The 15,295-nt window shown below is 48.4% G+C and overlaps 1 protein-coding gene across 2 annotated transcripts; it reads right to left on the bottom strand.

The window, feature by feature from the left end:
- Positions 1–788: 788 nt before the first annotated feature.
- LOC139230099 (retinoic acid-induced protein 3-like) lies at positions 789–14,674 on the bottom strand. Of its 2 annotated transcripts, XM_070861914.1 has the most exons (5): positions 14,601–14,623; positions 13,203–13,373; positions 10,875–11,851; positions 8,252–8,319; positions 789–2,530 (listed from the first exon to the last, which is right to left on the bottom strand). In XM_070861914.1, coding segments are annotated over exons 2-5 (1,164 nt in total). In that variant the 5' UTR covers positions 13,205–13,373; positions 14,601–14,623; the 3' UTR covers positions 789–2,413. The 2 variants fall into 2 exon arrangements, with proteins under 2 accessions (XP_070718015.1, XP_070718016.1); XM_070861915.1 differs by lacking the exon at positions 13,203–13,373 and having other exon boundaries at positions 14,601–14,674.
- Between the last annotated feature and the right edge of the window lie 621 nt (positions 14,675–15,295).

The following is a 15,295-nucleotide window of genomic DNA, read 5'->3' as shown; positions in this document are numbered from 1 at the left end:
AGGCTGAGGGGAGACCTGATTGAGGTATATAAAATTATGCAGGGGGCCTGGATAGAGTGGATAGGAAGGACCTGTTTCCCTTGGCAGAGGGGTCAACAACAAGGGACATAGATTTAATGTAATTGGTAGAATGGTTAGAGGGGATTTGAGGGCAAATGTTTTCACCCAGAGGGTGGTGGGGGTCTGGAACTCACGGCCTGAAAGGGTGGTAGAGGCAGAAACCCTCACCACATTTAAAAAGTACTTGGATGTGCACCTGAAGTGCTGTAACCCACAGGGCTACGGACCGAGAGCTGGAAAGTGGGATTAGGCCGGGTAGCTCTTTGTCGGCCGGCACGGACACGATGGGCTGAATGGCCTCCTTCCATGCTGTAAATTTCTATGATAACACACGGCACGATTTCACCATGCGAGCTCCCCCTCCATTTCCTGAAATGTGATTGGCTCCATGCGACAGTCCAGCACATCCCGGGTCCCACACTCGCCGCGTGGCTGGAGTCGCAGGCGATGGGGGGGTGGGGGGCTGCTGGTTTACCCTCTCCACCACCCCCCACCTCTGTGTAATTTAGTGCTGGGTGAACCCAGAGTCTGAGGGAGGGGCGGGGGAGAATTAGTCAGGCGGTATAGTGAAACGGGCAAAGTCAATGGAGAAAGAGGATTCAGTCGGGGGATTAGTTCGGGTGGGGGTGTGGATTGGATCAGGTTACTGATTCGTTATCGCCCAAAGACCCCCCACCTGCTTTCCTGGCACGCTGTTGGCTGACGGATTTAAGCACACATTACACAAATCCTTTGAATAAACTTTATTGCGACTACAAAGTTGCTTCAGTTCAGTTTGGCATAAGTGAAAAAACGCTGACGTCTAACACTTTAAAATAGATTAAATAATAGTTACATCAAAAATAACAATTTACAATGATACAATAATGCACTCCGTTCAAGTCAGGTTGCATCGAGAGAGGCTCCAAACCTCTGACCTTTCCCATTACACCACTGGGAAAATGCGTTGATATCAGGGATTGAAATTGTTCGGCTGTTCATATCCGAGGAATTCTCCCTCCGAGACACAGAGACCTGAGCTGAGCCAGTGCTGGGGGCCAGCAGAGTTACTGATTAAAATACAGTTTAATACAAGAAACAGATCAGAGCAAGGCCGAGAGGTGTCTCAAATACAGGAAGGTGTTTCGATGCCTGGAGTATGCGGGCTTTAGCGAGTGCTCGCCCTAGCACCCCTGGATTAGGGAAGGGTCATCGGTCGAGGGACCAATCCACGCTCCTGGTCACTGCACAGCCACTCCTGGTGGAGGGCGAGGCGTGAGGACAGGCCGAGGCTGTGACTACTCCTCCACGCTCACTCCTGAATAATGGCCACTTGGACTGGGTAGGTCCTGGAAGGTGAGGATTCTGGAGTCACAACCTGAGAGAGGGAGGGAGTTAACACATTCAGGAGAGGACAGGCACTGGGGCAGGGCTACTGTACCAGTGGTGATGTCACTGGGCCAGTAATCCAGACCCTGGACTAATGATCCGGAAACCCGAGTTCAAATCCCACCACGGCAGCTGGGGAATTTAAGTTCAGTTCATTAAATAAATCAGGAATTAAAAAGCCAGTGTCAGTAATGGTGACCATAAAACTAGCGGATTGTCGGAAAAACCCATCTGGTTCACTATTGCCTTTTAGGGAAGGAAATCTGCCGCCCTTACCCGGTCTGGCTGATATGTGACTCCAGACCCACAGCAATGGGGTTGACTTTTAACCGCCCTCTGGAATGGCCCAGTGAGACACTCGAGGGGCGATGAGGGATGGCCCATGCTGGTGATGCCCGCATCCCAGGAACAAATAATTTTAAAAAACAGTCAGTGCCAGCTGATGGAGGTCAGCCCAAGTATTTATAATACACTGGCTCTGACATCACCACCAGTCTCATACATGGCGGATATATCCTTCGAGCAGTGAAGGGCGGCTAAATAAATCTCCGGCTCGATATTGCGGATTAAAACCATCCTCTGTGTTTAATATTGTATTCCTGACCCCGGTAAGTCTCTACATGTGCAATATATATAGATATATATATAAAAATGACCATAATATTCAGCAATTAACAAAGCCATTGCAATCCCCAAAAGGAGTCACAGCTCCGGCACTCGATGCTGTTGTGCGAGAAGCAAGCAGGTAACCAGGGAACGAGATTGTGATTCTTGGCCGCTGTTCCAGACACTTACACACTTCACATCATTGATGAAAAGCAAGTGAAAGGTTTTGCATATTAATGGGCCGGAGCCTCCCTCAACGTTCACGGCTCAGCGATGCCTTGCTGTCAGCCCGCGGAAATCGGAGGAGGGGAGGGGTGTTGAGTGAAGGGGGCAGCTCGAACATGGCCCGCCTGCTCCCTCCGCATGATCCTGGATTGTTCTAGAATGTAGTCTGTCTGTTCTGGTGGACGAGGTAAGGATCCTGTAGCAGGGGTGTGGGGTAGTAGTTGGGCCTGGTCTGCGGTCGAGGGATTGAAAATTCCTGCGGTGCGACGTACTTGTAAAACACGAAGGAAGAAGTGTTAGATTAGAGTCACGGGCAACATGTGGATCACTTTACATCGCCTTTGATAATGTCAGCTGTGGCTCAGTGGGCAGCACTCTCGCCTCGGAGTCAGAAGGTCGTGGGTTCAAGTCCCACTCCAGAGACTTGAGCACAAAAATCCAGGCCGACACTCCCAGTGCAGTACTGAGGGAGTGCCGCACTGTCGGAGGGGCAGTACTGAGGGAGTGCCACACTGTCAGAGGGACAGTACTGTCGGAGGTGCCGTCTTTCGGATGAGACGTTAAACCGAGGCCCCGTCTGCTCTCTCAGGTGGATGTAAAAGATCCCACGGCACTATTGCGAAGAAGAGCAGGGGAGTTCTCCCCGGTGTCCTGGGGCCAATATTTATCCCTCAATCAACATCACTAAAACAGATTATCTGCTCATTATCACGTTGCTGTGTGTGGGAGCTTGCTGTGCACAAATTGGTTGCCGCGTTTCCCACATTACAACAGTGAGTACACTCCAAAAGTACTTCATTGGCTGTAAACGCTTTGGGACATCCGGTGGTCGTGAAAGGCGCGATATATATGCAAGTCCTGTGGGCCCAAGATTCAGACTGTGCTAACCTCAGTTAGCAGTTCGATTGTCGGATAGCCGAGTTCCTAATCCTTCAGTTCAAATCTCAGATAGGAGGTGTGCCGAGTTTGTCCAATGGGTATTACCATCTCTGTTGTTATGGGGTCTGTGACCCCACGCCCCCAGGAAAGGTGCACCCGTTCTCACCTGATGGGAGGGAGTCTCACAGTGCAGCTGGGCTGGCTCCTCGGTCCACCCTTCAGTCCCTTAGATATGGAGCGAGACAGAGTGTGGGATCGACCGGCTTTGGGCTGCAGATTATTGGGAGAGGGGTCGGTGCCTCCACTCTGCCCAATAGCCGGGAGATTTAATAGCGGTGTTCAAAATGATGCGGGGTTTAGACAGGAGTAGATCGGGAGAAACTGTTTCCAGTGGCAGGACGGTTGGTAACCAGAGGACACAGATTTAAGGTCATTGACAAAAGAGCCCGAGGGGGAGTTGAGGAGTACAGCAGCGGGAGTGGGACTGATTGGATCGTTCGCTCAGAGAGTCGGCACAAGCATGATGGGCCGAATGGCCTTCTATGCTGTAACATTCTATACCCAGTCTGTGGGAGTATCATTCTATACCCAGTCTGTGGGAGCCTGTGCTGTATCATAGCTCGTGCCTTCATAGTTAGGGGATTTGAGTATAGGAGCAGGGAGGTCTTACTGCAGTTGTATAGGGCCTTGGTGAGGCCTCACCTGGAATATTGTGTTCAGTTTTGGTCTCCTAATCTGAGGAAGGACATTCTTGCTATTGAGGGAGTGCAGCGAAGGTTCACCAGACTGATTCCCAGGATGGAAGGACTGACATATGGGGAGAGACTGGATTGACTGGGCCTGTGTTCACTGGAGTTTAGAAGAATGAGAGGGGATCTCATAGAAACATATAAAATTCTATCGGGACGGGACAGGTTAGATGCAGGAAGAATGTTTCCGATGTTGGGGAAGTCCAGAACCAGGGGACACAGTGTTAGGATAAGGGGTAGGCCATTTAGGACTGAGATGTGGAGAAACTTCTTCACTCAGAGAGTTGTTAACCTGTGGAATTCTCTACCGCAGAGAGTTGTTGATGCCAGTTCACTGGGGTAAGTGTAAACCACAAGGTGATAGGAAGGGACAATATGTATGAATATAAAAGGGGTTGCAGGAGGGATCAAAACTAAAAATCATGGTTTAAAAACTAGTATTAAAAAACTCTACCTAAACGCACGCAGCATTCGAAATAAAGTAAATGAGTTGACGGCACAAATCATTACAAATGGGTATGATTTGGTGGCCATTACAGAAACGTGGTTGCAGGCTGGCCAAGACTGGGAATTAAACATTCAGGGGTATCTGACAATTCGGAAAGATAGACAAGAAGGGGAAGGAGGTGGGGTAGCTCTGTTAATAAAGGATGATATCAGGGCAGTTGTGAGAGACGATATTGTCTCTAATGAACAAAATGTTGAATCATTGTGGGTGGAGATTAGAGATAGTAGGGGGAAAAAGTCACTGGTGGACATAGTTTATAGGCCCCCAAATAATAACTTCACGGTGGGGCGGACAATAATCAAGGGAATAATGGAGGCATGTGAAAAAGGAACGGCAGTAATCATGGGGAATTTTAACCTACATATCGATTGGTCAAATCAAATCGCACGGGGTAGCCTTGAGGAGGAATTCATAGAATGCATATGGGATTGTTTCTTGGAACAGTATGTTACAGAACCTACAAGGGAGCAAGCTATCTTAGACCTGGTCCTGTGTAATGAGACAGGAATAATAAACGATCTCCTTGTAAAAGATTCTCTCGGAAAGAGTGATCACAGTATGGTTGAATTTGTAATACAGATTGAGGGTGAGGAAGTAGTGTCTCAAACGAGTGTACTATGCTGAAATAAAGGGGACTACAGTGGGATGAGGGCAGAGTTGGCTAAAGTAGACTGGGAACACAGACTAAATGGTGGCACAATTGTGGAACAGTGGAGGACTTTTAAGGAGCTCTTTCATAGTGCTCAGCAAAAATATATTCCAGTGAAAAAGAAGGGCGGTAAGAGAAGGGATAACCAGCCGTGGATAACCAAGGAAATAAAGGAGAGTATCAAATTAAAAACCAATGCATATAAGGTGGCCAAGGTTAGTGGGAAACTAGAGGATTGGGAAAATTTTAAACGACAGCAAAGAATGACTAAGAAAGCAATAAAGAAAGGAAAGATAGATTACGAAAGTAAACTTGCGCAAAACATAAAAACAGATAGTAAAAGCTTTTACCGATATATAAAATGGAAAAGATGACTACAGTAAATGTTGGTCCCTTAGAAGATGAGAAGGGGGATTTAATAATGGGAAATGTGGAAATGGCTGAGACCTTAAACAATTATTTTGCTTCGGTCTTCACAGTGGAAGACACAAAAATCATGCCAAAAATTGCTGGTCACGGGAATGTGGGAAGGGAGGACCTTGAGACAATCACTATCACTAGGGGGGTAGTGCTGGACAGGCTAATGGAACTCAAGGTAGACAAGTCCCCTGGTCCTGATGAAATGCATCCCAGGGTATTAAAAGAGATGGCGGAAGTTATAGCAGATGCATTCGTTATAATCTACCAAAATTCTCTGGACTCTGGGGAGGTACCAGCAGATTGGAAAGCAGCTAATATAACGCCTCTGTTTAAAAAAAGGGGGCAGACAAAAGGCAGGTTACTATAGGCCGGTTAGTTTAACATCTGTAGTGGGGAAAATGCTTGAAGCTATCATTAAGGAAGAAATAGCGGGACATCTAGATAGGAATAGTGCAATCAAGCAGACCCACTTGGATTCATGAAGGGGAAATCATGTTTAACTAATTTACTGGAATTCTTTGAGGATATAACGAGCATGGTAGATAGAGGTGTACCGATGGATGTGGTGTATTTAGATTTCCAAAAGGCATTCAATAAGGTGCCACACAAAAAGTTACTGCAGAAGATAAAGGTACGCGGAGTCAGAGGAAATGTATTAGCATGGATCGAGAATTGGCTGGCTAACAGAAAGCAGAGAGTCGGGATAAATGGGTCCTTTTCGGGTTGGAAATCGGTGGTTAGTGGTGTGCCACAGGGATCGGTGCTGGGACCACAATATACATAGATGACCTGGAAGAGGGGACAGAGTGTAGTGTAACAAAATTTGCAGATGACACAAAGATTAGTGGGAAAGCGGGTTGTGTAGAGGACACAGAGAGGCTGCAAAGAGATTGAGATAGGTTAAGCGAATGGGCTAAGGTTTGGCAGATGGAATACAATGTCGGAAAATGTGAGGTCATCCACCTTGGAAAAAAAAACAGTAAAAGGGAATATTATTTGAATGGGGAGAAATTACAACATGCTGAGGTGCAGAGGGACCTGGGGGTCCTTGTGCATGAATCCCAAAAAGTTAGTTTGCAGGTGCAGCAGGTAATCAGGAAGGTGAATGGAATGTTGGCCTTCATTGCGAGAGGGATGGAGTACAAAAGCAGGGAGGTCCTTCTGCAACTGTATAGGGTATTGGTGAGGCCGCACCTGGAGTACTGCATGCAGTTTTGGTCACCTTACTTAAGGAAGGTTATACTAGCTTTGGAGGGGGTACAGAGACGATTCACTCGGCTGATTCCGGAGATGAGGGTGTTACCTTATGATGATAGATTGAGTAGACTGGGTCTTTACTTGTTGGAGTTCAGAAGGATGAGGGGTGATCTTATGGAAACATTTAAAATAATGAAAGGGATAGACAAGATAGTGGCAGAGAGGTTGTTTCCACTGGTCGGGGAGACTAGAACTAGGGGGCACAGCCTCAAAATACGGGGGAGCCAATTTAAAACCGAGTTGAGAAGAAATTTCTTCTCCCAGAGGGTTGTGAATCTGTGGAATTCTCTGCCCAAGGAAGCAGTTGAGGCTAGCTCATTGAATGTATTCAAATCACAGATAGATAGATTTTTAACCAATAAGGGAATTAAGGGTTATGGTGAGCGGGCGGGTAAGTGGAGCTGAGTCCACGTCCAGATCAGCCATGATCTTGTTGAATGGCGGAGCAGGCTCGAGGGGCTAGATGGCCTACTCCTGTTCCTAATTCTTATGTTCTTATGTTCATTGGATATATTCAAGAGGGAGTTAGATATTTCCTTACGGCTAAAGGGATCAAGGGGTATGGAGAGAAAGCAGGAAACGGGTACTGAGATAATGATCAGCCATGATCATATCGAATGGTGGTGCAGGCTCGAAGGGCCGAATGGTCTACTCCTGCACCTATTTTCTATGTTTCTATTCTATACCCAGCCTGTGGGAGACTAAGTGTGAAGGCCTGAGAATGAGAAATGTCCACACACACCTGCTGGATTAAAAACACAGCTTCTGGACGATTATTCTGAGGGGTTCATTATACTGCCCGATTCTCATTGTTTCCGTCACTTAGTTGGGGAGTGGGTTCGAGAAAGTGGGGAGAGTCAGAGGCTGGTCTGCGGATTCTCTCCCCGGTGACTCTGGATTTGCGGTGTAATTTCTGGTCACGGCCCCAATGGCAACAGTGGAGAGCAAACTGCCCATCTCCAACCACCCTAGTGGGCCAGACTGGGCCGACGTGGTCCCGTCACAGTTGGCAATGGCCAGAGTGCTTGGAGTGCAGGGCGAGATCCGTTTAACGCTACGGTTTGTGCAGTGAACAATCAGCACGTGGAATGGGGAATGGTCCAGAGTCAGAAACCCTGGCATCATTTCAGGACAGTCCAAAGCAGTGATGGGTATAGATTTGTGAAGCAGCTTTTCCTCATCTGTAATAGTCTTGTGAACTGTGCTAGAGCCTGGTATATAAAGTATAAAGCTCTACATAAGAATTAGGAGCAGGAGGCAGCCATTCGGCCCCTCGAGCCTGCTCCGCCATTCAACTCCACTTCCCTGCCCTCTCCCTATAACCCTTGACTCCCCTATCATTTTCAAACACCCTCATGCTTGTACAGTGTTTGAGAACAGCAGCCTCGAAGGCTGTACTCATAGGAACACAGAAACAGGAGGCCATTCAGCCCACGTAACCCGCAGTACCCTTGCCTGACAAAATCTATTGATGCTGAACAGGCTGAGTCCGGAGAAAGGTTACTGATGGTGGCAGGAGGCGGTACTTACATGGTTGTCCATTGGGAAGTGGTTACTGTTCCTGGGTGAGGGCACATTATTGTCGAGGTTCACATGGTCTGTGTAGGTAAAGGAAATCAGGTGTGAGAAAAATCTGACCGACTGAGGAGTTCACAACCCGACCCAGCCATGACGTTTCGGTAGATCAGCCTGCCCACCTTCTCAATCCCTTCACACAGATACATCCGGAGTTTGTGTATAACCACGTGACTGCCTTCACCCTTGCAGAAATCCCAAGGGCACCATGGGCAGACTGGCACAGAGCATCGAGAAAGCCCAAACATACCAACTACAGCTTCTCATGACAACAATTTACATTTGTACCTTATCTTTAACATAGATAAGGGGTAAGCCATTTAGGACTGAGATGAGGAGAAACTTCTTCACTCAGAGAGTTGTTAATCTGTGGAATTCCCTACCACAGAGTTGTTGATGCCAGTTCATTGGATATATTTAAGAGAGAGTTAGATATGGCCGTTACAGCTAAAGGGATCAAGGGGTATGGAGAGAAAGCAGGAATGGGGTACTGAGGGAATGATCAGCCATGATCATATTGAATGGTGGTGCAGGCTCGAATGTCCTACTCCTACACCTATTTTCTATGTTTCTATGTAAAAGATCACACGGCACATTAAGGAGGGAAGGCGAGAAGTGGAGAAAAGGGTAATGCGAATAAAGGTCGCACATTGTTGCACACCAACACACACCCAGAGTGCGACTGAATCCCAGTAATACTTTACCGTGTGTTTCTCTCTGTGTGGCCGCAGTTCCCGAGCACACGGGAAGCCACTGTGGGTCTCAGAAACAGGAGCATCGACTCACACTTCAACCACTGAAAATAAAACCTCACACTGGAGCTTTGAAAGGTTGGGATCTTTGTAAACCAGTTGTGCCAGTGACGGCCTTGTGTGGGAGCCGAGGCAGCACTGAGCGGAAACCCAGAGTTAAACACCTCCCTCTCAGATCATCGAAAGTTTACTGTGGCATCTTCTGATGGGGGAGTCTGGAGCGCACTGTGACGGGGGGGGGGGGCGGGGGAAGCTCTGTGATTGGGGGGGGACACTGTGATTGTTGGGGGGACACTGTGATTGGGGGGTGGGGGTAGGAGGGGAAACATGCAGGCACAGACCAACACATCAAGCCAAGTTACGGAGCAATAACCCCCACTCCATGTCATCCCGTGAATAAAGTTCCCCTGCCCGCTGATGGTTGCAGTGCATGTCCCAGGGTTGAATGGAAGATTATAATCTGATGAAAACAGTTATTCATCATCTCTCACTAAAATGTCCCGGTCTATTTCTTAAACCACTTTGTGTGCACTGTCATTGCAGCGTGGAGTGAGTTTGCTTTGCGCTAAAGCTGCTGTTGCAGTACACGGGCAGCCTGGAGCCAGAGCCAGAGACCAGCCTGGTATTGGAGCGACCACCGACACCTGGGAGTCCCTGGCCAAAGACCGCCCTAAGTGGAGGAAGAGCATCCGGGAGGGCGCTGAACACCTCGAGTCCCATCGCCGAGAGCATGCAGAAACCAAGCGCAGGCAGCAGAAGGAGCGTGCGGCAAACCAGTCCCACCCTCCCCTTTCCTTCAACCACTGTCTGTCCCACCTGTGACAGAGACTGTAATTCCCGTATTGAACTGTTCAGTCACCTGAGAACTCACTTTGAGAGTGGAAGCAAGTCTTCCTCAAATCCGAGGGACTAACTACGATGATGATGATTAGAGTGAAGAGGAGCGACTCGCTGGAGGGCACAGCCTCGCTCCACTTCATATGGAAGTCCGTTGGGCCTCAACACTCGATTAACTCTCCGAGGGGGTGAAATTGCTCTTGGGTGACGGGGCAAATGTGGTCATAGCGAATCACAGCCTAGTTTTCACCCCGCCCGATTCTCAATTCCATTGAAGTCAGCAGAAAGGAGAATTGGGGAGGGGTATATCACGGCTGCCCATTTTGCCCCATTATCCAAGACCAGTGTCAATGCTGAACACATCCAGCATGGACTGGTTGGGCTGAACGGCCTGCTCCTGTGCTATATATCCTATGTAAAACAATCTAAACTTATGGGGTCTGTATGTGTTGTTAGAGAAGTGGTTTTCAGGATTCTATCTCTGATCCAGCCAGCTTCTGGTGCTTTAGATTCTGTTTATTCAACTCCAACCCAACTTCATCCTTAATGGCCACAGCTCCAGGTCTATCAGAATCAACGGCACAGAAGGAGGCCACTCGGCCCATTGTGCCTGTGCCGGCTCTTTGAAAGAGAGATCCAATTAGTCACACTCCCCCCCCAGCTCTTGCCCCATTTAAGTATATAACCATGTTATAGTATTTAGTATATTCAGAACCCCATTGAATGTTAAATATTCCATGGTCCTAACATCAACTTAATTCCAAATCAGAATATTCTGCATTGCTAATGGGAGGGAGGATGTTCCAGAAAAGGGACGTATTCAGCAAACTAGAAACACTCACCAGGTTAGAGTCACAGGAGCCTTTGTGCCCCTCCTAGCCCCAACCCTGGAGCAGTGTAAAACCACATACCCATAGGCCAAATGTAACTTTTTCAATGTGGATCTCCTCTCAAGGCTGTACACATGTACCTGCTCATCCATCACTCACCTCTTGACTCCTCCAAGAAGAAGACCTGGTTGTCCACACCCTTCGCTCCCAGATGTTGATGATATGGAGTCGCATTCTCTGCTGGTTCATCTTCGGGCTTTGCAGGGCAGGTGATATGCCGGAACTCTGGGATTATGTAGAATATGATAAAGACCCAGCCATTGCTGACCAGTGCAATGCTGAGGGTGGGATCGTCCCACTGGGGACTCTTGTTCAACTCGACATTACCCCGGACGAGCATAACGATCCACACCACCCAAATAGCTATGGAGAATAACATGGTGATGAATATGTGGGCACCGTGTTTCTTCCACTTTCTATATTGGCCACAGAAAGTGAACATGGAGAGGATAAAAGTCAGGGCCATGAGGAACAGAACGTAGATCAACAGCATGGTGAAATCCCTGGGATTGTAGACACAGAGGTTACCGAATCGGACACTGGTAAGCACCAAATACTCAATGGCAATGATGACTTGGACCAGTGCCAGACTAAGGACCAGGAGAAGCATGTGGCACACCTGAGGACCTTTTCCTGAACGCACGAGCCTCAGCAGCCTCCACACGTGGGCCAGTAGGCAGGAGAAACAGATGGCGAAGAGAACGCCCCAGAGGAAGACCCTGGTGTAACATGTCTTCTGATCTAGTTTGATGATGAAAGCAAAAGTCAGGCCAAAGATGCCCAAGGTGCCGAGGAGAAAGATGCACTGGACGGGCACACAGGCTTTCTTCCGTCTGTCTGTAATGAAAGGGGTGATGCCCAAGAGAACCACAATCAATATCAAGGTGCTGATGATTCCTACTGCAGCAACGGCCTCCAAAACAATACCCCAGACATTGTCTAGATCGCAGAGATTGTAGTAAACTGCAAGCAGATTGGAGCCACAGCCTCTGGGAGGAGTGACCTGAGCACATCCGCGGTCCAGTGCAGACAACAGAAGCAAAAGGGGCAGTGTCGGGATCATCCGCCAATTCATCCTGAAGGAAGAGACGAGATTATTATTACTAGTTAAAATCAAAAGCTTAAAACACAGTTTCTCTGCTTGGGCATATTTCGTAGATACAGATCGAAAAACAAATTATCCCGGATCCATGATTTTAATATTCATTCTCAGAATGTGGGCGTTGCAGGAAAGGCCAGCATTTATTGCCCATCCCATGAGAAGATGGTGATGAGCGTTTTTCTGCAATCGTTTGATGCCTTTTCAAGCATATTTAAAGTAAATAATGAATCACCTTGACCTTAACCTAGGGCAGTGATCAGGGGAGTCTCGAGCTGGGTGTGGATATGGGTGTAGTCTGGTTTATCCAGGGCATCATAATCTCATGCAATCTGGATTCTGGATACTTCAGCCTGTGAGCTGTCGGACATATTATATATATTGGAGCCGTGATTTGTTTTTCCAATTGTGTACATTGGAACATAATATAAGAATTAGGACTAGGCCATTCGGCCCCTCGAATCTGCTCAGCCATTCAATAAGATCATGGCTGATCTTCGACCTCAACTCCACTTTCCTGCACTGTCCCCATATCCCTTGATTCCCTTAATATCCAAAAATCTAGCGATCTCTGTCTTGAATATACTCAACGACTGAGCCTCCAGTAGATATAGATATAGAACCCCTTTCCGCTGGAGGCAGGATCCAAGGCATTTCCCCCTCATTGGTCCTTTCTTTACTCAAAGGCCCTGACTCTCACCGAGATGCATTCCCACGAGCATCAGCAGCAACTCATACCTTGCCTGTCTCCTTTCTCCATGTCACAGCCTAGACAGTGAATGTTGGGTGGGAAAGTCCCATTGTGAGAGAGAGAAAGATTGCACTGGGTAGCGATGAGGAGCAGGAACCCTGGTGACTTATTCTCCTTCCTAGACAGGGACACGGAGTCCAGGTGTAGGGGCCACCCACTTAACAGCTAATTCCACACAGAGCAAGGCTCAATCCTGGCACCTCCCTGCTCTAGATGGACTGAGGTCACACCGAGGGATGGAATCTCCGTGGCAATTCGCCTGATTGTCCACCGTAACATGGATGGAAATGCTGGAGAAAGGAGATACACAGCCAGTTACACTGTTTCTCCAGCATTTCCGCTGATGTTAAGGTGGACAATCCAGAGAACTCTGCATGAAATGTTCGGGGCAAGTGATACATTGCCCCAAGTGAGGGGAAAGTGTCAGATAGTAGTCATTGTATTACTTGGATATGAAAGCGAAAGGAGTGAGATGCTCTGATCACCAACACTGTGGCCCAGTGACCAAACCAGGTCCAAATCTGCAAGAAACTACAATAAAATTCCAGGAATGCAAGTGAGCAAACGGGCTGCTTACATGACAACCAGTCATCATCATCATACGCAGTCCCTCGGAATCGAGGAGGACTTGCTTCCACTCCCAAAGCGAGTTCTCTGGTGGCTGAACAGTCCGATACAGGAGCCACAGATCCTGTTACATAGAAACATAGAAAATAGGTGCAGGAGTAGGCCATTCGGCCCTTCGAGCCTGCACCACCATTCAATGAGTTCATGGCTGAACATGCAACTTCAGTACCCCATTCCTGCTTTCTCATCATACCCCTTGATCCCCCTAGTAGTAAGGACTACATCTAACTCCTTTTTGAATATATTTAGTGAATTGGCCTCAACAACTTTCTGTGGTAGAGAATTCCACAGGTTCACCACTCTCTGGGTTAAAGTGGTGGGACAGACATTCGTCGAGGGAAGGGGTGGGTGGGGCTGGTTTGCCGCACGCTCCTTCCGCTGCCTGTGCCTGACCTCGTCACGTTCTTTGCGTTGAGATTCGAAGAACTCAATGCCCCCCCCGGATGCACTTTCTCCACCTCGGGCGGTCTGCGGCCAGGGACTCCCAGGTGTCAGTGGGGATGTCGCACTTTACCAGGGAGGCTTTGAGGGTGTCCTTGTAATGTTTCCGCTGCCCACCTTTGGCTCGTTTGCTGTGAAGGAGCTCCGCATAGAGCGCTTGCTTTGGGAGTCTCGTGTCTGCCATGCTGACGATGTGGCCTGCCCAGTGGAGCTGATCGAGTGTGGTCAGTGCTTCGATGCTGGGGACGTTAGCCTGGGTGAAGACATCAATCTTGGCTGGGGGACTTGGGGACAACTTGCACATGGGCAGAAACTGAAATCTGCGTTTGCCAGGATCATGCTGAAGTGCACGTGGCTGCAATATTGGGCTGGAGCGGGGAGTGAAGGAGCTGGGATCCAGGGAAGGAGTGGGGGGTGGGGGGGAGAGTAGGCAGGGATCTCCCGGATCTCCCGGACAAACATTCAGAACCTGCCCAATCTCATCCTGCCAACCATCGCTGGCACCAGCCGGGGGCACAGTCCCGGAGCACTGACTAAAATATCTCCAAACAACACCCCAAACTCGCTTTATTCCGTCTAAAGTCAAACAGGGAAAGAACACGCACTTGCAGCAAGAGTCAGAGATTGAACAGTCAGTCCTGTGTCCTCCGGGGCTGGAGCAAGTTCACACTGGCGATATATTCTGCAACCCTGGCCCCAGCCCCAGAGAACAGGTTATAAACCTCCCACTCCCTCATTGCACGGGTTAAAATAACACGCAATAATCCAGCCTGGCATCCCGGGTTAATTTTTAAAAAAAAGTAGAAACATGAAACAAAACAGTTTTAAACATCTGGTAAAGAACCCCGCGCCTGTGGCCAGGTTAGTTTATGTTTAAACCCCTGTTATTAACTGGACTGGAACTTACCTGGCAATGTTGCGGTGGCTCTCTGAGTCGATGTGATCCTCTGTAACCCTCTCTCTGGGCCCCGCTCGCTGCCTTTATATGGAGCCAGGTGTGGCCAGGTGTGCCGCCCCACGTCACTTCTCTCCCAGCCTGCCGCTGGCAGGATCACGGTTCCCGGGAGGGAAGGTGTGTTCTGTTGTGAGTGTGTGGTGTGTTGTGAGTGTGAGTGTGTGTTGATAGTGTTGTGAGTACGTTGTGAGTGTGTGTTGTGTTGTGAGTGTGAATGTGTGTGTGTGTGTGAGTGTGAGTGTATTGTGAGTGTTTTGAGTGTGTGTGTGTGTTGTGAGTATTTTGAGTATGTGTGTGTGTTGTGAGTGTTTTGAGTGTGTGTGTGAGTGTGAGTGTTTTGAGTGTGTGTGTGAGTGTGAGTGTGTTGTGAGTGTTTTGTGTGTGTGTGTGAGTGTGAGTGTATTGTGAGTGTTTTGAGTGTGTGTGTGTGAGTGTGTTGTGAGTGTTTTGTGTGTGTGAGAGTGTGTGTGAGTGTGAGAGTGTGTGTGTGTGTGAGTGTGAGTGTGTCATAGAAACATAGACATAGAAAATAGATGCAGGAGTAGGCCATTCGGTCCTTCTAGCCTGCACCGCCATTCAATGAGTTCATGGCTGAACATGCAACTTCAGTACCCCATTCCTGTTTTCTCGCCATACCCCTTGATCCC

Source organism: Pristiophorus japonicus, chromosome 19 (assembly GCF_044704955.1).
Source record: "Pristiophorus japonicus isolate sPriJap1 chromosome 19, sPriJap1.hap1, whole genome shotgun sequence".
Classification (NCBI taxonomy): Eukaryota; Metazoa; Chordata; class Chondrichthyes; family Pristiophoridae; genus Pristiophorus; species Pristiophorus japonicus.
Note: the sequence above shows the minus strand (reverse complement) of the source record. Positions and strands in the feature narration are given on the sequence as shown.